General features: G+C 48.1%; 2 protein-coding genes across 7 annotated transcripts in view; both read left to right on the forward strand.

Moving 5' to 3' along the window:
• foxj3 (forkhead box J3) overlaps positions 1 to 19110 on the forward strand; it is a 79083-nt gene extending 59973 nt beyond the window's left edge. Inside the window, exons 4-13 of one of the 6 annotated variants that reach the window (XR_012926559.1) lie at positions 526 to 609; positions 2113 to 2214; positions 6398 to 6526; positions 8954 to 9128; positions 11283 to 11780; positions 12346 to 12447; positions 13000 to 13191; positions 13443 to 13541; positions 14468 to 16417; positions 16448 to 19110. Coding sequence is in view for 2 of the 6 variants with exons in the window: in XM_076025408.1 (XP_075881523.1) it covers positions 526 to 609; positions 2113 to 2214; positions 6398 to 6526; positions 8954 to 9128; positions 11283 to 11780; positions 12346 to 12447; positions 13000 to 13191; positions 13443 to 13541; positions 14468 to 14580 (1494 nt within the window). In the remaining 4 variants the exon portion in view is untranslated. Of the gene's footprint in view, positions 1 to 525; positions 610 to 2112; positions 2215 to 6397; positions 6527 to 8953; positions 9129 to 11282; positions 11781 to 12345; positions 12448 to 12999; positions 13192 to 13442; positions 13542 to 14467 lie in introns of all 6 variants that reach the window. The other 5 variants (XR_012926557.1, XR_012926560.1, XR_012926558.1 and 2 more) reach the window with 5 other exon arrangements.
• A 2609-nt stretch (positions 19111 to 21719) lies between these two features.
• LOC142887069 (uncharacterized) lies at positions 21720 to 25540 on the forward strand. The gene is made up of 3 exons (XM_076024381.1): positions 21720 to 23777; positions 24444 to 24553; positions 24646 to 25540. Exons 1-2 carry the CDS (start codon positions 21812 to 21814, stop codon positions 24545 to 24547), a joined length of 2070 nt encoding a protein of 689 aa, XP_075880496.1. The 5' UTR covers positions 21720 to 21811; the 3' UTR covers positions 24548 to 24553; positions 24646 to 25540.
• Positions 25541 to 26758: the final 1218 nt, after the last annotated feature.

Raw genomic sequence — 26758 nt, forward strand, 5'->3', positions numbered from 1 at the left:
TTGTGGAATTGCTCGCCGCAGCCCCAGAGCCAGCCCCCGACTACGCTCCCCTTGATTAGCCTCAGCTCAGACCTTCGAAGAAAGCCAACGCGGCGAGGTTAGCGCTGCCGCGGCTCCTCACGTTCTCGAGACGTTGGAGCCTTCATCCTTGCCAAGAGCGCTAACTCGCTACCTGAGGCAGAGGAAGTGAAGCTTAAGGAAAGGCTTAGCATTTGGCCATCGCGCCGCACCCTCGCCAGCCTCTCAGCGAGGAGTGGAAGAGCCCGGGCCTTTTCTTTATAGCGCGAGCCATGGAGACACACAGCTACAGAACTCAAAACCAGACCTTTGCCTGATGGGGATTGGAAGAAAAAAAAAAGGAAAAATGCCTCAATCCCAATGTGTTTGTGTACAAATGGTTTGGGTTTTTTTTAACATTAAAAATCTAGTGCAAGTCTTGTAATGTTATTTAAAAAAAAATAATAATGAAATAAAAGCATCTGTTATTTTTATGAGCATTGGGGACTTTTTCTCCTTGTGTTGCAGGGCTCTTACTGGGCCATTGACACCAACCCAAAGGAGGACGCCTTGCCTACACGGCCAAAGAAGAGGCCAAGATCTGGAGAGAGGGTGAGTGTGAACGCCGCTCACTTCCCGGAACACAAGGAGCTCGCCCTCTAATAAAGTTCCTGCCTCCTTCCTCTACTCGCTGTTCTGCTGTTTGTCCCCGCCAAGGTATTTCTGGGATTGCTTTACTTTTCTTTTTTTTTTTTTGTTGTTTTTTTTTGGGGCCTTTTTCCGTCTCTGCCGTTCGCTCCGTCAATCGCACACAGACACACACACACACACACACACACCAGATCAGTCTGAGCTCCCTCCCGTCCAGCCTCGATGCACCTGCTTCTCCTCGCTGCCTCGCTAGCCCGTCGCGAAGAAGCCTCCTTATTAATAAACTATGCTGTAGGCAGCCATTACATACATTACATTCTACACTTCTATTCATTTATTTATTTATTTATTTATTTATTTAACAAACAAACAAACAAACATCAATTAATGCCATCTATTCTGAGTTGGAGCTTTTTGTCTTTAATTATGGATGAGCTTCACCCAGCGCTGTGAACGGCAGCAGCGGCAGCAGCAGGTTTCAGTGAGCCGCTCTGATTGACCCGGCCCAGGGGCCAACAGCGTCTCCGTCTTCTTCCCTAAGAGGGGATTTTTTTTTTTTCTTCCCTCAACTGACACGGCAGACTCATGGGCACGCATTAGCTCGCACACCGTCGTCTTAACGTCCACATTATCATGAAGTTCTGGTAATGTAATCGGCCCGCAGCATCCAAATACTATCAAATTCATTCAGCGCAGCGTGTCTCCAGCGACGGCGAGGTTCAACGTATAATAAACGCTGAAGGTGCAAGGGGAGGGGGGGAAAAAGAAGAAGAAAAACCCACCTTGCTTTTTATTCCGCGTCAACCGAAGCTTCTGGGACGCAAAGCACAGCGAGCTGAGCGACGGCGAGGTTGTTTCGTTCAGGACGCGCGTGTCGTGCCTCCTCTTCGTTCCTCTGACAGCCGAAGAGACGCAAGACTTGAGAGTTTGTGAAATCTCATTTATGTTTATCGTGAATTAACGGAGGTATTGTTGGCAAGCAATCCTCTTACAGTAAGCAGTTTGAGGAGACGGCGGAGTTATCCCGCACAGCGGAGCGTCAACATAGCAAGACAAAGGTGTGTGTGTGTGTGTGTGTGTGCGTGTGTGTGTGTGTGTGTGTGTGTGTGTGTGTGTGTGTGTGTGTGTGTGGGGAGGCCGTCACTATATTTTCAGAAAACACAGTTCAAATGTGACCTAAATAAAGGTGTAACTCTGTCACCTACAATAGGGTAGAGTGTATGTGTATCACACACACACACACACACATTCTCGCATATTGCATGTGAGCAGACGGAAGATTTGCGCAAACATTATTTGGGTCTTGCAACCTGCGATGGGATTTCATGTGTTTGATAATTGGCTAGTGTTGATTTTTTTTTTTTTTTTTCCTTCTCCCACCCCTCCCCCCCTTTTATGTGTGTGTGTGTGTGTGCGTGTCTGCCTGCCTGCCTGCCTCCACACACCACCCCCAACCCCCCACAGGCTTCCACGCCGTACAGCCTGGAGTCTGAGTCTTTGGGGATGGAGTGTATGATCTCTGGAAGTGCCTCTCCAACGCTGGCAATCAACACTGTGACTAACAAGGTACTACAGCCAGCCATCCAGCCTCCAGCTCCAACACACACCTGGCTACACGGCTGCACCCTGACCCCACCCACTTCTCCAACCACCTACAGCACTATTCCCCACAGAGGAGAGGTGCACTCTAGTAGAGGAGAGATATACACAAACACACACACACACGCGCGCGAGCGAGCGAAAGCGCACATTCATGTGCCTTAAGCCTCTCCGCAACGCAACCCACACCGAAATACACAATCACCTGCACTGCAGCAACAACAACAGCAGCGACGACGACAACAACAACAACGGGGCAGCAGGTTCTTGTTGTCTTCGGAGCTGGTGAGTGTTGCGCTCACACCGGCAGCTCTCACTCCCTCAGCAGCAGCAGCAGCAGCAGGCTGCAGTGAGAGAGGATGGAGCTGCATCGGGCTCCCCGCGTTCTGCACCTGTGCTGGAGGTTGACGCCCAGAGAGTCGTGTCTCTCAGCCCTGCGACCGCACGGCAAAACGTGACCACCCCTGCTGCTGGCGCCGTCTGCTCTCTGCTGCTGCACCTTTTTTTTTTTTCCTCCTCTCTCTCTCTCTCTCTCTCTCTCTCTCTCTCTCTCTCTCTCTCTCTCTCTCTCTCTCTCTCCCTCTCTCTGTCTCTCTCTAATACGTGTAAAAGCTCAGGAAACACTCGTGCATCGTCGAGCAAAAAAAAAAAAAAAAAAAAAAAAAAAAAGCTACAGGGACCCGCTAGCTGTTAGCCGCGAGTGCGCCGCCGCTCACTCTGAAATTTTAAATAGGCTTTTTAACCTTAAGCTCTCGTCCTCCGAGCCCAGTGGGGGCAGCTCTCAGGTGCACTTTTTAAAAAGCCTGCGAAAGTGGCTTATTCATTTGCTTCAAGCGTTGCAGGAAAAAAAGAAAAAAGAAAGGGGGGCGGGGGGGGGGGGGATCTGTTTAACATGAACAGGGGGCGTTGATCGAGGAAACAAAGTTAGCGGCCGTCCAGGGTTTTTGGGTTTTGTTTTTTTTTTTGCATGTTGCCGCCGAGTAGCACGCTAAAGCGTTGACGACTCTGTCTTTGTGTCGCCTGTGCCCAATACGTGCGGTTGTTGTTTAAGGTTTGCACACGGGAGACACGTTCGTAGACCCTCCGTCTGAAAGAGCCCAGCCGACCCAACCCCACTCCCCCCTCCCCTCCCCTCCCCCTTCCATGATTTGCTGCAAACAAGTTCCTGCCGCCGCCGCCGCCGCCGCCACACTGTTGTTCTCCTCCCCCAGCCAGCATATGCCGAGTAATGAGGCCCTAATATAAAGAGCTGACAGTTAACGGGCTGGACGCCTTCCATCAAATACCTCCCAGTCCAATAACTCAGGAGAGTAACAAGCAGAAAATATTAACTCGGCCCCCTCAAACCCCCCCACACACAAACTGTCCGGCGCTCCTGTTCCACCGCAGCAAGAAGCAAAGTTTCGATTCGTCTCGTTTCGGTTTGATTTTTTTTTTTCTTCTTCTTCTTTCTTGTGGTCACTGAAATGCGACGACGTGCCGCACGGTAGCCGAGCGACACAAGCTCACCCGACCCCTCGGAGGGAACTCGGCCCTCACTGTCGTACATTCTGAGCACACGGCAGGCCACGCCCCTTTTGGTGCAGCCTGCCAAGCCACAGGAATTCCCTCTCTGTTTTTCTCTCTCGCTCCCCTTTTTCTATTCCAGTCTCTCTCTCCCTCTCTCCCTCTCTCTCTCTCCCTCCCTCTCTCACTCTCTCCCTCCTTCATTCCCACCTTCTCAGATGGACCAATTGGAGATGCCGGCGAGACAACCGCCAAACTCTCTCCTGTCCCACATTCCTCGCAAGATTGTCCTCCTCCTCCTCCTCCTCCTCCTCTTCCTCTCTTCCTCCTCCCCCTCCTCTTTCTCTCTTCCTCCTGCCTTTTTTTCTTTCTTTCCCACAGACTCGTGTCCCACCAGCCTACAAAGGTTGTGCTCTCAGGTGGCCCTGAGTGTTGGCACGGACGTGCAGAAACTCCGGCACTCGAGTGTAAAAGACGGGAGAGAAAGAGGAGGATTTGTTGGAACTGCGTGTTTTTTTTTTTCTCCTCCTCCCGGCCTTTTATTTTCCTCCCCCTCTCTCTCTCTCTCTCTCCCCCCGTCTGCCTCTCCTGTCTGCTCGGGCGGCGGTGGCGGGGTTGGCGCTCAGCACTTTGGGTCTGCCATTGTTTGGTGAGACACACCTGGGCCAATCTGGCTTTGATTTCATAATCCACGTCTCCGGCTCCAGATTAAGCCTGGGCGTTAAAAGACACCTCTTGGCTTCTCACTTAATGCGGCGCTAAGAATAGCAACTCTCCACTTGCCCTCCTCGCTCGCTCGCTCAGCAGCAAGCGAGCGAGGGCCGCGCGGCGGCGATTGCCGCCGAGCCGCTTCTGCCTGTTCCGGCCGTCGGAACCGTCGCACTTCATGGGGCGAGCGAGAGTCAAAAATAGATTGCGGTGAGAGACTTAAAGCTTTAAAGGCCGTTTTTTTTTTATGACTTCATTACACGGAACGTTTATATTTCTGCGGCATGCCGTTGTTTTGTTTTTTTTCTTTCTGATGAGCGTCGTCGGGCCGCTGATTTGGCCGACGTGCCCGAGCCTTCGAGTCGTAGCCGCTCATCGAGTTCTCCTCTTGCTAATGAACGCTGGAGCGGAGCCCACGTCGAGTGGAGGAAGCCTGCGAGTCGCCTAATGAGCTCCTCCTGCCGCCCTCCCTCAGCCTCTTCCCCTCTTTTGTTAAAGTGTTGCATTTTTTCTTTTTCGCATTTACCGCCCCTTTTTCTTTTCTTTTTTTAATCACAGTATTTCTATTGCGGTCGAGCAGCTCAGGCGCAAAAAGCTCCATATTAAAAATAATAAAAAAAAAAAAAGCCTAATACGATCAGACAGCCTCGCTCTCCTGGATTCATACCAGACGGCACCTTAGTCAGCTCGCGAGTCAGACAGTGTGTGTGTCTGTGTGTGTGTGTGTGTGTGTGTGTGTGTGTGTGTGTGTGTGTGTGTGTGTGTGTGTGAGTGAGTGAGTGAGTGTGTGTGTGTGTGTGTGTGTGTGTGTGTGTGTCTGTGTGTGTGTGTGTGTGAGTGTGTGCGGTCGAAGATTGCCCTGGTGGCCTCTGTGCGAGCCTCGCTGCACACTGGCAGAAACACAAGAGGCTTCAGTCTGCTGCTGCTGCTGCTGCTGCTGCTGCTGCCGCTGCTGCTGCCGCTCCCGCCACCACTGCTGCCGCTGCTGCTGCTGCTACCGCTGCCACCGCCGCTGACGACAATCAGGGTGCCGCATGCAGCCTGGGCCCGCCCGCCCGAAGGCCGATGCCACTGCTGCTCCATTGTGCATAGCACAGAGGGCCGCTCTGTTCCACCGGCAGGAGCCGCGCGCCGCACTCCGTCACGGGCTGACGCACGCCAACGCACGCCAACGCACGCCAACGCACGCCAACGCACGCCAACGCACGCGCTCCTTTCTTAAGAAAAAGCCGAGTCGCCGCCGTTCCTGTCTCGCCGACGCAGGGAGCGAGAACGCGCTCGTATTCTCCGTGGGTGTCATTAATTTAATTATCGGTGGCCGCCCTCGACTGCCGTCGTCGTCCGCTGGCGCGCTTCATTTAAAGGAAAGGGTTTTTGGGGGGGTTTTCCCGCGATGGACCAAAAAGCTTGTTAGACGATAATTAAGATTGTCGTCCTGAAGTGCTTCGGCCAGTTTGGGCTGCGGTATTGAAAGGTCAGCGTCCTCGATGGCGGCGAAAATCCATCGTTCGCCGTCCCGGATGGGTTTTTTTCTGCGCTCGGTGAGCAGATGTGTCCGACGGTAGTGTGACCTTTAGTGACGGGAACGTCTTCAGACTCCTACGTGTTGCCCAAAACCCCCTCGGTGACTGCGACGTTGGCCCGGCGCCTCTCACTCTCTGTCTCTTTCTCTCACACACACACACACACACACACACACACAGCTCCACTGTTAGGACTTGCCGTTGCTTGGGGGCTCACACACTTTGAGGCTCCACGTTTCCATTCAAAATGACATTGTTTGACTGCAGAATCATGTTGCCTTTAAAGCCCCATTATCTGGGAGGAATGCAGAGATTCGCTGCCATCAGCAAGTGTATGTGTGTGTGTGTGTGTGTGTGTGTGTGTGCGTTGACTAATGCAAGTGTGCTTTTGTGTGTGTGTGTGTGTGTTTCAGGTGGCGTTGTACAACACAGACCAGGAAGGGAGCGACAGTCCGAGAAGCAGCCTTAACAACAGCCTGTCTGATCAGAGCCTGGCGTCCGTCAATCTCAACAGCGTCGGCAGCGTGCACAGCTACACACCGGTAAGACCCCCAGCCCCCCCACCCACCCCTCCACACCACCGTCCTCAACCCTTCCCTAGGCCCAGACGTAGGTTCAGGTTCAAAAACGTTTCCCCATTTTTCGTCGTAGCTTCTTTTTCTATTTTTCGTATCGCAAACAGCGTTTCGTGTCATGTTGCGATTCTTTGTTTAATGTCAGCCGCAATCTCTGCAGCTTCGGCTCTCATCGTTTCTCATGGAAAATAATTTATAAAAAAGCGTGTTCCCTCTCTAATACGCTGCTCGCAGACGATGAGATAGCGCCGGTTCAAAATGCAAATGGACCTTTTGTAGTCTGGTAGAAAGAGAAGAGCAAGCAGATAAACCAGCGGCTGCAGTCAGAGAGCTGTTGGTGTTTTTTTCGTTGTTTTTTTTTTTCATTTTGTGCTTTATAAAAAGATGGCGTTTGAGGTTTAGTGCATCATGGTGTATGAAGTCACCTGGATGCATTTCTATACTGGCAGAGGGGCTTCACGCTCTATTTATGGGCCTGATCTGACTTTGCAGGTCTACCGACTTCCTACTTCACCTATAAGCACGGGTTTCTCTGCACAAGTACAACACAGCCTTACTGAATATCTCCACTACCATTCAGACGTTTGGCTGCTTTCAACCGCCTTATAACCTGTTGTATTAGTAATGATCTTGAACGCCCTGCCATCATATTGAAAGCACGAAAATCAGTCAAGATGTGCTCGAGAAGTCTGGGAACATTTTAATGTTTAATTAAATGGCCAATTAAAAGTGATTGAGAGAATTACAAGTGTGCAAAATTCTGTGTGAACACGCTAAAAGTCTGCTAAAAGATGAACCATGATGCTTTGTTCATTCTTTTATGGTTCAGCACACACAACTAAATGTGATTATAATGCAAAGCTTTCTTTAAAAAAAAAATAAAAATTTATATCAGTTTTCAAGCATTCAACTTCTGTAATGCTGCATATTGCACACTTGGTATTCATTCTCTCTTATTTCATGAAGCTGGTTATAATGGAGTCCACTGCAGTAATGAGTCAGTGACCCCAAACTTTTCTTTTCCTTTACAAATGAAAGAAATGAAGAGAGGTGAATTAATAAATACATACACAGTGTCAGTAGCGCAGCTCCCTGAAAATCTGCCTCGTGGATATTTAAAACACGCCACTTCTTAAACTGATGATTCCTTCTCGGGCAACCGCTTCCAAACACCGTGGCCGAATCATTCATTTAATTCTTACTCACACTTTCTTCCTTTTCTTTTTTCCGCGCCAGCAGTGGGCTAGCCACACTCGCTAAATGAACAAAAATGGAACCCTGCCAGACGGCTTAGTGGTGAAGTTGCACCGCTTCCCCGTCCCGTTTCATCCCGGCGCACGTCCCCGGGAGGCCTCCTTCCAGTGGAGCTCATCCATAAACAGCAATAGACCGAGGTTCAGGGTGGACATGTGCTGGAGTGCAACATCAGAAGGCGGGGTTAAGGGAAACAGAAGAATGTGCACGCTCCTGGAAAGCAGACAAAAGAGAAGCGCTCCTTCTGATGTCCTCCCACCAGAGATGCCCCCTCTTTGGTGTGGTCCTCCCGCTTCCTTGAGTGCTCCCCGCTCAAGGCTGTGGGCATCGATCGGCTCGGCCTGATGGATGTGCGCTCCCTCCCTCTCTCCCTCGCCCCCACTCTCTCTCTCTCTCGCAGCCGAAGCGGCGGCTCACAGCAGCTCAGAGTAAACATTCTGGCTTTATTATCACCTCTTCACTCGTAGCCGCCGCCGCCGCCGCCAGGGCGCGGACCAGGAGCCGCGCTTTTCTGGAGCCTGCCCACATGTTGGGAGAGGAAAAAGCCGTTCTTAATCAAAATTTTGGATGCAATTTCTTTTGTTCCGTTTGCCCACCGCGGACTCGGATCAGATCTTGCCGGGTGGAAGGGAGGAGGAGGAGGAGTGCGAAGGAGGGGGGGGGGGGGGGGGGACAGGAGTTTTGCCCAATCTAGTAGACAAATTTGTTGCTAGAGGAGAGCCGTGCGCTCCGTCTCACAGCCCGGGTGGGTCGGGGGTGGGGGTGGGGGTGGGGGCGCCATCGACTGCCCAACACAAACACGTAGATACAAAGGCCGGCTTATTTGTACAAGGTATTGCTATTGATTTTGTTTTAAATACATTTTGCTCAGCCACCGGGGTATCGGGTTTGTGTCCGCTGTAAGTTGCTCTCTCAATGCCCGCTGAGCCGCCGAGCCGGTGGATTGCCACCGCTTGCGTAATTATTCTTTCGAGCGCATGTACCCCCCCTCCCCTCCATCGCCCCCTTCAGACGGCCGGCGGTATTGTCCCGCAAGTCGCGAGCGCCGCTCTTTCGCGACTCGTTCCAAAAAAATCCCTGTGCCACTCGCTCTATTGACACAATTCTAACACTCGAGACTTTGTTGCTTCTCCCCCGCAGGTGACCACCCACCCGGAGCCCGTGTCCCAGTCCATGAACCTCCAGCAGCCCGCCCAGTCCCAGTACAACATGCCCGACCGGGACAAGCAGCTCCTGTTCTCCGAATTCGAAGATCTCAGTGCCTCCTTCCGCAGCCTTTACAAGTCTGTCTTCGAGCAGTCCTTCAGCCAACAAGGTGAGCGGCCTCGCGAGGACGGAGGAGCCCAGCGGCAAACTTCATCCATCGCTCCTTCTTCAGGGAATGCTTTTCCTCCAGCAGGGTTCATCTTGAGGCTCTTTAAAGGGTTTACAGAGAAATTAGCGCGCGCTCAACAGGCCTACTTCTCCGCTACGGCTTCTCTGTGTCACATTCTTTATTTGTACTTATTTATTAATTTGGCCGAGCGGCGGGGGCGGAGGGGGGGGCTTCATTTGCTAATCAAAAGCAGAGTTCATTTTTAAATATTTCATCACAGGACGTAAAAAGGAACGTTACTGCGTTTGTTTTTACGGTTCATTCAGAATCGTGCGCGCCATCGTTTCTGCTCGACTGTCGTTTTTTTTCCTTGGATGTTTTCTGGCGCGGGGGGGTGGGAGAGAGAGAGCTTCTGGCCAGCGCTCAGCAAATCTGTTGGATTTGAGCTTCATTTGTCATAATGATTGGGGGGGGGGATTTGCAGCGGTTTGATAGAGCAAAGGCTTCCCGAAAGCCTCAGAGTCCCCGCAGAACCGAAAAATGCTCCTCCGCTTGTAATCTGATTGACTGATAAACAAAGAGCTCTTGACGAAGCAGGTTCCGGGCGGGAAAACGGGGGCCGCCCGGCCCGCCCCCACCCCCCACCCCCAGACGCAACCTACTTCCGCCGACCCCAAACGGACCTTGGCGCTTCCGACGTTTCCGCCCTCCTTGAATTTGTCGTCTGCGTTTTCATTCGATGTAACTTTTTCCAGCCCTCGTGTAAAATAAATCTCCTGGTCGGATCGGCCCCGGCAATTAAAAAGCATAAATAATGGCGCGAGCAGGATTTCACACTCTGCCTGCTCTGTAGACAGTGAGCTAATTCGCCGGGCTTTGATAATAGGTAATGAGCTCGCATTATTATTCTGCTGCCGCGTTAATTGCTTTCTGTATCCTCGCCCCCCCCCCCCCCCCGCTCCTCCCCACCTGCACCCTCTCCCCCGGTTGGACAATGGGCTTTCGGCGGCGATAAGAGATGCACCTTTTGTCACCCCTGCGGCGAGTGGTGCGTGCTGATTGTGGAGGTGCGGGAGGCGGGAGGGGCTACGGGGGGGGCCGGAGTCGGCTCTAAAAGCACTCGAGCGAAATAGGTTTACTGTGCCAAAGCTGTGAAGGACGGAGGGGGGGGGGGGGGGGGGCTCTCAAACCACTCCCCGCCACTCTGATGATTGCGGCCGCGAGTGCAGATGTTCACGCCGCCGCGTCTGCGCGAGAGGCTGGATGCAGCCGTGGGGAGGAGGAGGAGCAGGAGGAGCAGGAGGAGCAGGAGGAGGAGAGGCCACCGCAGCATCTCAGGCTTCCCAGAACCTGAGAGACGCGGCACTAATGCTGAGTCATTCCCCCAACACAACAAAATGGCAGCTGGGCCGCCTCACAGTGAAGGAGCTGAAACACCAGGAGGCCCCTCGTCCCATTATTGCCAGACGTTCAGGCTGGAGCGCTTAAGTGGCTGCATTTTATTTCTTCTCCTTCTTCGTCTACTAACATGCGAAGACCAGGGCGCCGCACGAGTTTTCAGTCACGTGACGTGCCGCAGCTCCGTCCGTCCGTCCGAGGCCGCGTTGGCTACGTTTGTTTCATTTCGGGGGGTTAGTTGTGTGTTTTTCAACAGCCAAACACCGAGACTGAAATGAGTTTGTCAAGGATGAGCTAGCGCTCGACACTTCCACAGTCAGGCAGGCAGTTTTTTGTTTGTTTTTTTTGGTATCATCATTATTATTATTATTATTATTATTGTTATTATTTGGCATTGGAGCTCAACAAATGGTCAAGCGGAAATTAAACTGTAATTAGTCAAATTAGAAAAAAAAAAACGTTGCCAATTTAGCCAAAAATGTTGTTCATGCAAAAAAAAACAAAAAACAAAACAAAACGTTTTTAATTAAAAAAAAAACTGAAAATGTTCTATTCAAATCTCACTCTGAGATCCAGGCGCGTTTGATTGACGTTTTAAGATTATTTTCCGGCAACGTTGAAATTGTTTGCCTGGCTGTGCCCGGATCGTCTCCATCTCATGTGCGTCTTTTCCTTCCTTTCCTTCTCTTTTTCTATCTTTTGTTCTTTTCTATCTTTCGTTCCTTCGTTCCCTCCTTCCTTCTCGCCGTCCCTCAGGTCTGATGAACATGCCGTCGGACTCCTCCCAGCAGAGCCACCAGACCTCCTGCTCCTATCAGCACTCCCCCAGCGGCGGCCTCAGCACCCAGAACAGCTTGTCCAACAACCAGTCCAACAGCCACCCGGCCAACAGCCACCCGGCCAACAGCGGCCAGGTGCCCCTGTCCCACCCGGGCCAAGCGCACCCCGGCCACGGCTCGCCGCACGCGCAGCACCTCCCGCAGCACGGCGGCCCGCACAGCCAACACAACCAACACAACCAACACAACCAACACGGCCAGCACGGCCAGCACAGTCAACACAATCAGCACCCGCAGCAGCAGCAGCACGCCGCCGCCCAGCACGCCGCCGCCCAGCACTCCCAGCACGGGCAGCACCCTGCCCACGGGCAGCACCCGCAGCAGCAGCAGCACACGCAGCAGCAGCAGCAGCAGCAGCACCAGAGCCTCGCCCACCAGCCCCATCCTACCCAGCAACAGATGGCCTGCAACACAGGTGAGACCCCTCTGTCCGTCACCGTCTCCTCCCCCCGATCCCGTCCCCCGGCAGGCAAGCGAGCGCGCCTCCTTTCCCAAAATCCCCTCGCCGGCCCTCCTCTCGGTCTTTAGAGGCAAGCGGTTGCGGTCGAGTGCTTCCCCCAGCGGTGCAGGTCATTTTTGTCACCGAGCTTCAAGGAAGTGTCACCCCGGCCGGTGATTTATTGTCGGCGGTCTGCCGAGAGAACAAAGCCGTCCTTCATCCGCCTCTTACGGAGGCGACTGGCGCCTCCTAGTGGCCACTCAGTCAACTCGTTTTTGTTGGTTTGAAGCGCCCGCGAGAATGCCTACACAGCCGTAAACTTGTAACCACAATAAAAAAAAAAAAATACATCATCTGGCCTCATTACCACGGCCACAGTAAATAACAGGGACTGCAGCAAATTTTAGTACAGCGCACAAAAATTTTAATTAGGGGCAAATTTTTATGTGTCCCAGGAGTGAACTCTAGTGTTGGGGGCCAAAATTACCTATATCATTCAACTCGGTGATGTTGCGCCTGTTTGTGTGTGTGTGTGTTGCAGGTCTACTGTCCGACTGGTACCCCAATCTGGATGCACTGAAAGAGAGCTGCCGCATCGCTAGCAGCTACAATTGGGCTGATGTCGACCTTTCACCTTTCCAAGGTGCAGTTTGCCGCGCCGCAAGCCCAACTTTTTTTCCCGCGTTGTTCCCTTTGTGAATAAACTACAAGCGTTGTTCAGCCAGACGCTGTTTATGGCGGCAGACTAGGAGGTATTTTGCGAGGGTGCTTTTTGATTGAGTGCTGAAGTGTCGACACGGTGGAGTTGATTATGAGTTTAATTAAACTGAACTCCTCAATTAAATTACACTAGCCTCAATTTTAATTACCAAAACACTGAGCTCAGCAGGTCAGTTTATCCAATTACAGTCGAGGATTGCAAGGTAGGATGTTTTTAAATATCACCCACCGAAGGTTACTGAAATAATGAAAACATATTGCAACCAAAGTTTTTCGTTGTTTTTTTGGGTTTTTTTTTTTTCACTCGATGTCTGTTAATTACTTATATATATATCTGGGGAAAGTTGGTTGCCAGTTTTGTTCAGTCCTTGTCACATTCATACAGTTTCTTTCGCCAGCAGAAAGACACTGCCAGCAGTTGTGGTAATAACTCTGCTTCATTCTCTTCTGTTTTTTGTTGTTTTTTTTTCTGTAGGATTAAGAGAGAGCATGAGGCAAGCGGAACTAAACAACTGGTCCTTGGAGCCCACCCAGATCGCCGACCTTTGCTCGTCCATTAACCAGTTTTTTGCCCGCACTGGCGTCATCCAGCAACAGGGGCCGGTGCAGCCTCCTGTTTGCCATGGCCCCATGCACCCCAACAAACCCAGCCAGCACCTCAACACAGGTGAGACTCCACAGCCCTAGCCCTGCATTCCCAGCCCCCCCCCCCCAAAAAAAAACGGTTTTAAATGACGTCTATAGTGCTCGTGTGCTTGTATAGATGCCACAAATTACAATTATGTGATGTTGTTCTTTTAGCTTAAAACGGTGCAGGTCTGTCTTAGTAGGACATTTCCAGGACTGAATACCACTGTGTTGAGTGTGCAGCCAGTGTGCAGCCACCTCTTAACTGCTTTTCTTGTGTCCTGCCTTCAGGAAATCTCTACATTGACTCCAGACAGGGCATGTCCATGATGGGTCCACCGGGATACCCCCACATGCCCCCCATGAACACCACTGGACCCACAATGACAGGTAGCACAGAGAAAGTCAACCTTTGCCCTGAAGCTCTCACATTACAGCTACTTTCAGGTCTTTTTTTTTTTTTTATCGCGGGTTAGAGTACACCGGCCGCGCACCAATTATGGTTACTAAAAGGAAAATGTTATTGATTCTTTGGTTTCCCCTTATTTAAAATAATGAATGTCTTCTATTTACAAATCATTTAAAATACAAATACAATTCACAATCAAGATACGTTTTGTAAAATGGGACTCCCAAGAAGCCATCTGTAGCTTATGAACAGAGGCCCAGATATGAAATAACAATAATACATGGCAAACCGGTCCCTTATTTATACCTAATTTAACCTAACTTGAACACTAAGACTTCCTCAGATACAAAAATATCATAAAACCAGCACATCGGTTATGGTACCTGAGAAATACATCCATTCAAGAGAGCAGTTCATTTAAATCCTCTGCTGGTTTTAGCAGTTTCATAATCAATCAAAATTAGACATTATTTAATAGCAACTTTTTGTTTTACCCTCTTTTTGAAAATAGACAGAGATGCAGATTATTATTGTGCTGTCAGTCTCATCCCAAATTATACTGAAAGTTGTACATTTCAGTTTCCTGGTGTTGTTGTCATGAGCGAGAAAACAAATTGGAATGACATTCATAACATTAAATAACATACATTACACAAGCAGTGTATTGTATTAGTATTATCTTACATTTTAGCTTAGTATTACCTTAGTATTGGCTTATTAGCTTAATTTACAGACTTGCGTTTTAGCTTCGTGCTATAAGTGACACTTGGTCACAGGAGAGGTGCGAGAGCCCTTTGTGATGTCACAGAGGGTCAGTAACGAGACCAGGGCGTTTTTAGCTCATACTTCCTTAAGTGGCGAAACAGTTTCTGACGAAACCCTCCTCCTCCTCCCTGTGTTGGTCAAGGACACCACGCACAGATGAACCAGCAGCACATGATACCCACTAGGAACTTCCAGATGCATCGCATGCCCGCCGACGACATCCAGGACGACTTTGACTGGGACTCCATTGTCTAGCCCCCCCTCCCCCACCCGGACGCTCGTGGGCAAACCAGAGGGAGTGCGGAGAGGAGGTGGAAGCCAGAGGAAGCCAGCCTGAGCTGAAAGAGCGGATGAAGAGGAGGAGGAGGAGGAGGAGGAGGAGGCGGCCACGGCGGGCGGGCGGGATTGCAGCAGAACATTTGACGAGCTGTGGAGCCCGGACATTTTTACGAAAAGCGAAAAAACGTAACTCCAGTATGTTACCTTGAGGACAATCATTCTATTTAGCCAGACATGTTAACGTGATTGCTATTGTGCTCGTCCGGAGGCGAGTCGGGACACATCCGCGTGTAAAACCACATGCTCCTCGCCCCCCCCCCGCCCCTCCCTCTCCGAGCCAGCAGCCCTCTCCAGAAGCCCAGGTCCCCCCTCCCTCACCCCTCCCCCTGCCAGCCCCAAGCCCCTCCCCTTAATCCCCAACCCCTCGACACCCCCCCCCTCCCCCCGCTCTCTAACTGTCCTGTGATTTGAGCGACGTGTTCAGCTTGTAATTCTTCTCGTGATGACATTGGCCTCAGCTGCCTCGTGGATGAGTTCATCTCTCATCTGCCATCTCTCTCTCTCTCTCTCTCTCTCTCTCTCTCTCTCTCTCTCTCTCTCTCTCTCTCTCTCCCCTCTGGAAAAAAAAAAGATTGTCTTTCTTTTTTTTTCTTTCTTTTTTCGTTTGTTTTTCATGAAACGCAGGCGCCGCCTCTGTGAGTAATGTGACAGTGCTCTTCGGTCACGTTTGGCAAAAAAAAAAAAAAAAAAAAAAGGTGTTAACAAAAAAAAAAAAAATCCCCCGAGTGGTGGCCCCCACACACGGCGGAACTGGTGGTGGTAGACGTTTGGTTTACAGGCAGAGAGCGTTTAAACAGGGTGTTAAATGTTAAATGGAGCAAAGCGAGATCTCAGCGAGAAACATCATCTGTTGGCGTCGGCAACCAGTAGTGAGTAGTACAAAGAGTTCCTCTCTTCTTCTCCTCTCTTCTCCTCTCAGAAGGTTAAAGCAGGAAAGGCCGTTTTTTTTTTCTCATTATCATTCTTATATTATTATTATTACTTTTATTCTTGATAACTTTATGTCCAGTTTCTGTTTACTGCGTAAAAATCATTTCACCAGTCCGACTCTCGTGTCGCTTTAAATGCAACCCTTTCCAACCAGTGTCAGGTTTGGGTTCGGAGCCTGTTGATCATTAAAGTATCTGCAAATGAAAAAAAGATGGAGCGCTGGCTGTTCAGAGGTCGGCTAAAAAGAAAGAATCAGACATTTGTTTCAAATGTCAGCACGAGACAACTTCACATCCCTCCTCATTTCTGAGACCTTGTTATAATGTGCAGAGCCAATTTCTGCTTTATCAAAGGCTTCGTCCATTCATGGTAATGCGCTTATTTGCTTACATTTGAATTTGCTTAAAATTGGAAGCAATCCTGAGGGTCGAGTGAAGGCAACCCGACTGGTTTTTGGCGTCTCGAAGACATTTTGCCTTCTCACCTGAAAGGGGATGTGACAATCGCTGGGACTTTGACTTTAATACTCTAAGTTTGCCTGGATTGATTAATGGTCAATAGGCTCCGCATGTTCGGGTCGGGACGAGAAAGTCGAAAGCATTTCCGCTCCCAGTGTTGATCGTCACTCTTTGGAGTTCAAATTCTTCTCCGTTTAGCCGCCCAAAAGTTTGGTTGTAATAGGGTAAAAAAAATATATATATATTGCTGTCATACCATCACATCTGAACAGGAAATGTGACTAGCGAGACAGAACATGAAGTGTGTGTGTGTGTGTGTGTGTGTGTGTGTGTGTGTGTGTGTGTGTGTGTGTGTGTGTGTGTGTGTGTGTGTGTGTGTGTCTGTGTACGGGAAGTGTGTGTGTTTTATTGTAATTTTTAGGGCTTTGATTGATTGCTGCAATCATCTCTATGCTACATGAGCACAGAAGCAGATGCACACAATGATTAAAAACTAGATTTGCAACCTGCAGGGGTTTTTTTTTTTTCTTTTTCTTTTTCTTTTTCTTTCTCCGTGGCAAGGTTTTGTGAAGCACAGCGCAGGGAGACGAGCCCTTCTGGAGGCTTTTCCCTCGATATGACTCCTCCTCAATCAGACGGCTACTCCACTCCAGAGACACTTTGGGTTTTTTTTCTGTTTTTTGGATCATGATAATTTTTGTTGATGCCCTTTGCACACTTCCTGTAACACCTTTTACTGACGGGGTTTTTCAAACATGCAAACGCACCTTCCGGGTCTCGCATAGGGAGCGGCGCCACGTCGGCCTCGGCCCTCTCGACGCAGCGGCGCCGGGCCCTCCGACACGTTCGCTGCCGCTGTCCAGCGTGTGTGGCGCGCATTTCTGACGAGTGCTCGCGTTAGAAGGAATGATTTAACATTATGGGAAATTAACTTTGGATTTTTTGCAAAAAAAAAGGAAAAGAAAAAAAAGAAGATGGTTTGGGATTTTGTCGAGTTAATCGGCACCAAGACTGGAAACTGATATAAATGTAAGGGAATCGGTTTTTAGAAAAGCTTGAGCGGGGACATTGGGTCCTGCGGGGGTCTCCTCCGCTTGGACGTGAACTTCCTAATCAGTGACAGACGGGTTCTTGGTGTGAATCAGCGAAAAAGCGGAAAATCCAGACGCTTCCCAGAATGTCAAACTATTCCTGAATGAGTGAACACGGAACAAGAGACGCTCGCTTCCATGCTTGTGAAAGTTTTAATTTGATATTTTGAAGACAATCACCTTTTTTCATATATATATATACAAACATATATATATAAACTGCATAATTATCCTTCTTGGAAAGAGAAACGGCACTTTCAATTCCCTCACGGTTGTTTTGTAAGCGATGGTGGCCGCCTGTCTGTTTGTTCACTTCAGGCTGGAAGTAGCCCAGTTTTATACACGTCCAGTCTAAAGTGTCCACAGCTGCATTGTGTGTGCAGACTGAAGTCTCCTTTTTTTTTTCTCCCCCCTCTGATTATTATTATTATTATTTCTGTATATTTTTCTCAGCCTACTCTTTTGTTCTCTTCTCCTGCCAATCAAAATTTGCTTTGTGCAATGTTTGTGTGTCCTTGTGTGTGAAAAACGTCCGCTGTACGTGGAGGAATGCCTTGCCTGTGGAATTCTTTTTTCTTTTTTTTTTTCTTTTTCAAAAATGTTATCCTTTTTTGTTTTCTTGTTGTTGTTGTTTTTTTGTTGTTTTGCGCTCGGACCGCACAGCCGGTCAGTCAGCTGAGTGATCCGGATGGTGGAAATGTGGAGGACTCTGCCGACCTTAGACAAAGGGCGTCCAGTGAGTGTGTGTGTGTGTGTGTGTGTGGCCACCGCAAGGCCCAAGTCTGTTTCACTTCTTCCAGGTGAAGACTGTGAACGCAGCACAGAGCACCGAGGGGGAGAAGAAGACAAAAAAGATTCAAACAGACTCGTGAGACTTAAAGGGAAAAAATGGGGGGAGAAGACGATGACTGGATCACAATCACAATTACAATTTTGTCTGTGTGTGTGTGTGTGTGTGTGTGTGTGTGTGTGTGTGTGTGTGTGTGTGTGTGTGTGTGTGTGTGTGTGTGTGTGTGTGTGTACGCGTGAGAATAATTGTGTTTTGTTTTTTGTTTTTTTGTTTTTTTGCCTTGTGAGTTTTTCTTTTTTAAAGACGGTTAAGTTTTATAAAAGAAAATTCCGCCAGCCAGACACATACCTGCCAGAGAGATTACCGTTCGTGGGGGGAGGGGAGGGGTGGGGGAGGGGTAGCGAATATAATAATTAAGAGGGAAGGGGGGGAGAAAAAAAATTCAGAAAAAAAAATTCTTGTTACAGAGTGGAAGAGAACTGCCAACAAGTACTGCTGATCGGGGCCTATTTTATTCAGTGCTGGTGTGTTGTTGTGCTTGTACATATGTGTCTTTTCAATCATCCCTTCTTTCCTCTCGGGGGCGGGGTTTAAAGGTGGGGGCGGGGTGGGAGTGGGGGGGGGGGGGGGGTCGGGTCTTTTCCCTAGAAAAGACAGGAGTTAAAAGAATAGAGTATTTTGTTATTGTCCAATCAGAGGGTGACAGTATGTATATATCTATATTGTATATATGTGATGAAAATGCGTTGGCTTTTTGTGTGACACTACCTTTTACCTGTACTATGGTTCTACATTCAGTGTTTCAGTGTTGATAATATATATTTGGTTTGTGTTTTATTTTTATTTTTCTGTTTTTGTTGTTTTAATTTTTTTTCCCCCCCGCCCGGTTTTTTGTCTCTGTCATTCCTTTCGCTTTTTATTTCCTCCTGTTCGTCTCTCTCTCTCTCTCGCTCTCTCTCTCTCTCCCTCCCTCCTTTTTGTTAATTGCACGGTTTATTATTTTGTTGTCCGATGAGGTGACACAGCTACTCTTTGTATTCGTTCAGTGCTGTAAAATAACTCAAGTGTTATTTAGAATTGTCGATACCACCGCCCACCCCACCCCGCCCCCCCAACCTCCCTATCCCAATATGCATGAATGGCACTTAAAGAAATAAAATATGGTAACTTCACTGTGGATGTACAGGCTGGTGCTGTTTTGTGTCGTCGTCTGCTCCCTCGGTGAGGTCATCATTGCTGTATCGCTGCCATCTTCCTTCGTCACACTCCCAAACGTCTGTTGTGTTAAAGGCCAAATGTGTAAACATTTCAAAAGAAGTGCATTGGTATGAAATGGACTTTAAATCAGTTATTGTTGCCTTATCATTCTCCGATAATGAGCACCTGCATGATTGAGGCACCGTTCTACAGCAGGCCAGAACATGGATCTACAGCAGGGGTGGGCAAACTGTTTGACTGGTGGGGCCACAACGGGTTCTAAAATTGTAGAATTTTGAGACCAAAATGTATCATGCATATGTAAAAAACGTGCTTTAATATGAAAATGAACCAAAAATGTCTTTGAAGCCCCATGGTATTTAGCTCTTTATTGGAAGGACTCTTAAAAAACGGAATAGAATGGATGAAATACAGCTATTTTATTACTTACTGACTAAGCCGTAGTTTGCCCATGCCCGATCTACAGGTTCAAGTTCAGGTTTATTTACATTTATGTTTGCAAGAAATGCAGATTAGGTAATTGAATTGGAATGCCTTGATTAGATACACAAACTGTTACAAAGGTGAAATAGCTGGTTTTAAAAAAAATGAATTAAGATGGGGTCATTAACATGCAGGGGTCAACATTAACATTATTTTTTCAGTTTGCTTTCTTGCCATTGTTAGCTGCTAAATCTTACACGCGGGTCCTTTAGAATATGCCTAGTTTCTGACCTTGGAGATTGCCTCGCCCTCCGTGCTCTTCTTTCTGAATCCTGGATGCAATGTGCATGTTGTGTTTACTTACAGGCAGCATTAAATGCATATGAAGATGAAGGATGTGGAGAACCAGGATGGCCACCTTGGCTCATTGTTCCTGAGCAATCCTACATAAGAAAACATTGGCTTTGAAAAAGTGTAATCTGTATGGTCGTAGTGAGACGAGACATTAAGCTTATCTTTAAAGTTTAAAACGTATATGAAGTTATCCAAGAAAACTATTGTATTAATTGTATTTTAATGTATTTTATGGTTAATCAAACAAGGTAACTAGTGAGCTGAAGAAGTGCTGTTGGGAGATTTATGCCATGAAGTGGTTATCTGAATTTTTCCAACATTAGCGCTAAGCTAAGCTACCTTGCTGCTCTCAGACCGATGAACCCAGTCTCATTCTTCACAAACATCAAAGACACTTATTACAAATAATGCTGAACCTTTGATAAAGCCTCGCCGGCAGAACAGCCCTGTGGGTCTTATTTGGATGCTAGTAAATAGTGAGGTACAATCCTACTGACGACCCATTGTCCTCAACCTGAAGCCCAGCATTCAGGCCAAAATAACTTTATTTGTTGGGGGTGGGAAGCCACATGCAGCTACAGTTTCATGGACCTCTGGCTCGCAGCCTCGCTGTCCATATGATCCCGCGGTAGCTTTCCAATATATTTCCATATGGTGTCCCCCCTTCACAACGTGTGTCCACGCTGACACCCAACACGTGTTCCCGCCGGGCTGGGATCATTCCTTCTCCACTTGGGGCTCCAGTTGGACTCCAACTCGACAGGCATCATGTTCAGAGCTTCCTCCCTGCTGCTGATCACCATCATCCTCAACACTCTGCTGGGCTCATCCACAGCGAGACGTAAGCCACGCGTTTCATGTCAGCGCACGCAATGTGTTTAGTTTGTTTCCTCCTCCCCCGTCTTCAGAGCTATAGGAAAGAACATCTTTCTGACTTTTTTCTTAAAGACAGACATAAAGGTTAACACTCTGTACGTTTGATCAAATACTCTGAAGGCTGATCAGAGAAGCACTTCAAAATATATAAAGCGCTAAGGCACTGTTTGTTGTTGCGTAAGAGGAAGACAGTGACTCAAAAGACGGGAGATGAATAATGAAATATTCATTCAGATGGGGAGCTGACCTCCGGCTCCCACACAGGTTTAAAATACGACTTCTGTTTCTGAATGTGTTGGAACAACCAAATATATCTCAAAATGCCTCGCTGGCCTTTTCACTGTCACACCTGTTCCTGTTAGCACGGCGCCCTGCATGACCTCAGCTCGTATCGCTCGACTCCCTCCTTGCGGAGATCTTCTCAACTGTTGTGAAATGAGGCGGTGTTACGCCTAATGCCATTTCCTGCCGGCGGAACGTGTCTAGTGGAATCATAAGAGGAACTTCAAATCCAGCAGAATAGCTGGTGCCTGCTTAAAGTTGAAGTTAAAGTTCTCAGTGTCGACATACAGCATGTTGGGCAGTAGTGTTTGAAAGTTATCCTCATAAACAACAAAGAGACATCAAATATACATTTACAGTACATAATATAAGGATATTTGAGGGTTGTTGTTTTTTTTTCTCGAAATATGAGCCTTCCTAATATTTATTGCAACATATTGCAAACACAAGTCACTGCATTAACAGTAAATTCAAGCTTAAGTTGCTCTTGAATCTGGGCTCATTACTGTCTTTTCGTTTCAGCTGTCAACGTCGTCCTCTACTCAGAGGAAGCAGGATCGGAGGAGCTCGCACTAGTGATTGGGGATCATGAACACGTTGATGCGGATAAACACTCACTTCAAGAGGAACTCAGTCCGGCTGTTGCAGGGGAAGCAACTGCTTCTCCTGAGGAACCGACTCTTGAAGAAGACAATGCAGGGACAGTGACACCTCCAGAATATCCGATGCCCGATGACACCAAAGGGGCAGAATCCCAGGATGCAGACACTGTGGAGCCTTTTACTTCAGACCAACAGGAGGTGACAGAGGTGGACGCTGCCAGTGATGAAACTGCAGCTGCAGAAATATCTCCAGATGGAACCCCGGAGGAGACTGACCCAACTGGTGCTTTAGAGGGGATCCCTGCAGAGGATCGGCCACAAATCTCTGCCATTCCTCTGGAAGCTTCAGATGATACTGACGCTGATGCAAACACTGAAACGGAGGAAGATTCTCTTGGTTTGAGGCCAGAAGAAGGCGAACCTATTGCGGTGACTGCTGCTGGGTCTGAGACAGAAGGAACAAGTCAAGAAGAGGCAGCTTCAGAGCAGTTAGATTCACAACAACCTGTTGTTGATTTTTCTCTTGTGTTGACTGACACAGAGGAGGACCAAGAGGAGCCGTCACCTGTTTTGCTTTCAAAACCAGAGGGAGAAGATGGAACTAGTGAGCCAGCAGCACAATCAGTGGAAAACACAGAGGTGGCCCAAACTGAAGAACAAGCTCCTCTAAGTGTATTAGCAGAAGATGAGTCCGATGTTTCTCTGGCACTCGAAAGTCAAGTGGAGCCTGCCGATGATGAAATGGCAGTGGACGAGGTGGTCGTCCTCTCGGATGACTCTGAGGAGGAGCCACAGCTGGAGGAGACAATCCCAAACGTGTCAGCAGAAAGCACCAATCAGGAGGCTTCAGAGGAACATGCACAAGTAGACACGGAAGAAAATGCAGAACAGAATTCACCAGACTCAACCATCATGCTGGAGGAGGATGAAACAGTTGCCGTTATCTTGGATGAGGAAAGTCAAGAAGATCTGGCCGACGTCGTCCTGAGCACTTCCGAGGAGGAGCTGGAGGAGACGACTCAAGAGGAGGCGATTCTGTCAGTTTCTCCTGGAGCGTCGCATCAAGAAGGTTCCGAGGGAACTGAAGTAGAGACGGAGGACGTCCCGACACCAAATTCACCAAAAGACGGAGGTGCTTTGGAGGTGGACGAAGCGGTCGTCTTCGTCTCTGCCGCAGATGAGAACAATCAAGAAGGTCCAGCTGCTGTGTCGAGCTCTCCTGTAGAGGAGCAGGAGGAGGTTCTCGAGGAGACGGTTGTATCCGTTTCCCCTGGAACGTCGCATCAAGAGTCTTCAAAAGAAACTGAAGTAGAGACCAAAGTAACCACAACTCCAAACCTCGTCCCTGCCGCTCCAGAAGACCAAACGCACAAGAGTCACGAGAAAGCAGCCGTTATCTCAGACGTGGATGAGGAAAGTCAAGAAGATCTGGCCGACGTCGTCATGAGCACTTCCGATGAGGAGCTGGAGGAGACGACTCAAGAGGAGGCGATTCTGTCAGTTTCTCCTGCAGCGTTGCATCAAGAAGATTCCGAGGGAACTGAAGTAGAGACGGAGGACGTCCCGACACCAAATTCACCAAATGATGGAGGTGCTTTGGAAGTGGACGAAGCGGTCGTCTTCGTCTCTGCCACAGATGAGAACAATCAGGAAGGTCCAGCTGCAGCGTCGAGCTCTCCTGTAGAGGAGCAGGAGGAGGTTCTAGAGGAGACGGTTGTATCCGTTTCCCCTGGAGCGTCACATCAAGAGTCTTCAAAAGAAACTGAAGTAGAGACCAAAGTAACCACAACTCCAAACCTTGTCCCTGCCGCTCCAGAAGAAGACCAAACGCACGAGAGTCACGAGAAAGCAGCCGCAGCGACGGCTACAGAAGAGCCTCCCGTCAGTCTCACACAGGAGCCAGTCCCTGAAGAGCCGGTTCTGATCATTGTCCTGGAGGACAGGGGAGAGTATTATGAAGGCGTCACGTCAGACGTTCAGCCCGAGGAAGCAGCAGCTCAACCAGAAGACACGGAGACTCTGGGTGACATCAGCCTGGACGAGCTTGTCGCATCGGGCACGGCGGCCGCACAGGAAGTCCAGGAGCCAGGTGAGGTCCACGTCCCCACAATCAACCCTGTCATGAAAGCCCTGTGGCTTTCAAATGATCAAATAGACTGACATCAGGATTAATACACAGAAAAATACCATAATTTAAAAGATGACTTACATTCTATTTGTGCTGTTTGCCGGCTGTGATACTCTTTAGGTTCACCTTGTTTTATAGAGTTCATTTCACGGACTACAGATCCAGTGCGGCCATCTCTTCTTTTATGATCGATGTAACAGCAAATAAAGTTAAATAAAAAATAAGCAACTGATCTCACCTTCTCTTCCAATGTTAAGGAATATCACAGTTTTTCTGACAATTCTAATTTTTGCAGTCGCTCCATGATTCCAAAAGTTCCATTAATCTGCCCTTTGTCACAAGTGTCGCAAAGAGCACGGATGTAAAATTGAGCTCCGAAAAGGGGATCGAGCCCTTTAATCAGTTCTCATCCGCATCTCGTTGTCTCCTACCAACCCGTAGAGTGAAATTCTTCCTCGATTAATTACCCCAAATAGGCGTGGAGGGGCTCCAGCCAACGCCGGGCCGCAGCTGTGCTTGTGAGGATGTGCTCGTGTGTCTGCTCGCAGCGAGACGAGTGAAATGTCACTGCGTGCAGCAATTACTGCGTGTGTCGACTCCGCTAATGACAGTTTTTTGGTCTCCCAGCGATGGTGAACAGAGGGGCAGTGCTCGGAGCGGCGCTGTTCACACTCGTGTCTTTCATCACGATGGGCTTCATTTGGACCACCATTGCCAAGAAGCTGCGCTGATGGCAAGTGAGTGCCTAGGTCTCACCTGATGACATGTTTCTATGGTTTCACTCAGCTCTCACTAAATGGTCATGTCATGTCAATATTTCTTTTTACAGAGTGAAGCACAACTGGAGGAGGTTTCTACCAAAAAAGAAAAGAAAAGACTGAAGCGTGTAGCCACAGTCTGTCTCTCTTGAAAAGACCCTGTGTCCAATTTCTCTTGAGTTTGGAAAGCAGTGGTGTTAAATCCTACTCGGGTCTACAAGTGCACGTTTTATGATTGCTTTGTACCTTTCTGGCCCCATATTTCAAATTCTGCACACATAAAAAGAGGCACGACTCCACATGAAGCCCCAATCAATGTGCCGACTTAGCCAGAAGCTAGGCTATAGCCGACGGGTAAAACAAGTGTTCTCACTGTCAGCTAGCATGCTATAATGCTACGTCCTTCCACCACGTCGGCAATGTGTTGCTCATTGAAGCTGTGAAGCGTCCGTCCATTCACATTTGATTCTTGAATGTAGAACGACAAATTTGTTCAGTCCCTTAACACACTTGTATATTCAAAATATGTAAGTTTTTAGTACAGAAGGATGCAAATTCCGTCACTTGAGTCTTAATTTGTGTTGATTTTAGGGGTCATACAAAAAAATAAATAAACATAAATACCAGAGCACAGAATCTTTCCTGTAAAAAAAATAATATAATTAACTTCACTGCTCAGTGTTTTTTTTAGTTTTTGGCTCATGATTGGTATTTTTATTCGACCAACGATTGACTGATTGACCTTTATGTTGACACTCACAACAGATTTTTAGGGAATTAGCCCAAGTTAGCTTCCACATAAACTCACTAAACTACACAATATGATTTATACAAATGACTTGCTTATGTTGATGCAACACAGTCATTTTTTGAGGTCAGGCACCACAAACACATTAGGTTTACACAACAATGAGACGATTTTTATCTTATGTGTCAAAGAATTTAAGTAATGTTTACAGTGTTGAACACACTAAAACACATCTTTTCTTTTTTTTTAAAAAAAAAGAAATGTGAGAAATAATCTTTTTTTTTTTTAAAGGTAATTATTTACATTTGATTCGAATTTTAAATGTAACAGTAGATAAAAGCATAAAGGTTAGAGGAAGAAGTAATGGCAAGTTAGAATAATAATATATTGAGAAAAATTGCTCTTTACGCTACGTTGATGTAGCAACAAAGTCTTAACGCATGAATTCTTCTTTGCGCCAAAGCACATCTTGAACGTGCTGTTTGCTTTACATGTGAGTGTGTATTTGATTTAAAAACAAACAAACAAACAAAAAAAAAAAATCTGATTTCAAACTTCAAAAAATGATGCACTTGTGACTGCACCTCTTTAAAGCGCACATCGCTGGTGTGTTGGGATGGCTCAGAAATGCTGAATACGCCACTCAACGTGGTGCAGTGTTCAGTTATTCAAAACGCTTCAAACGGTGTGATATGCGCCGCTCATTTCCACTGGCCTCGTGGCTTCATACATAAAAAAGCACACGCCTGCTGCATGCTGTGAGAGAGCCCAACACAGCTATCGCTTTCCCTGCTCCTGTACAAGCGGGGAGCACCGCTATCAATCACGCCTTGACACTTTGCACCGCCGCCGTTATGTTTGCAGCTCATACACACCCGAAATATGTTGACGCTTCCGTTCATGGTGTTTTTTCTTTTTTTTTTTCTTTTAAGCAAAGCCTAATTTTGTTTCCATACACTGTTGCTCTTTGGGACAAAATTGTCAGCTTGAATGCAAAGTATGCTTGAAGTGGCGATACGCACCCCCCCCCAGCATGAGTGCATGTAAACCAAAATAAAGAAGCTTCATGCTCACGCTGCTCTCAATATAAAATACACAATGCCACAAGCGTGGCAATGTCGAGTGAACGAGCTGGACATGCTAGCGTTAAAATTATGCTGGGCTATAACTCTAAATGTGAAGGGTCGGCTTCTGTTACCAGAACTAAGTTTTGAAGGGGACGACTATCAGTGACGGACCTGCCAGTCGACACAGAATTCTGGCCTTTAGTTCAGTTTTATTTCAGCCGGTCAAAATGAACCTAAACCACTTACATAGTCAAGTTCTGTGTTTGATACAGGTATGTCACTCATACGTGTCACCTTGGAACAAGACATTGTAGCAGGTCTAGCAACAGATGTGGGCTTATATCCACTTTATTTTTTAGCTCATATTAG

Source organism: Nelusetta ayraudi, unplaced genomic scaffold (genome assembly GCF_046127955.1).
Source record: "Nelusetta ayraudi isolate G7.1 ecotype Tasmania unplaced genomic scaffold, CSIRO-AGI_Nayr_v1 ptg000017l, whole genome shotgun sequence".
In the NCBI taxonomy this organism is placed as follows: domain Eukaryota; kingdom Metazoa; phylum Chordata; class Actinopteri; order Tetraodontiformes; family Monacanthidae; genus Nelusetta; species Nelusetta ayraudi.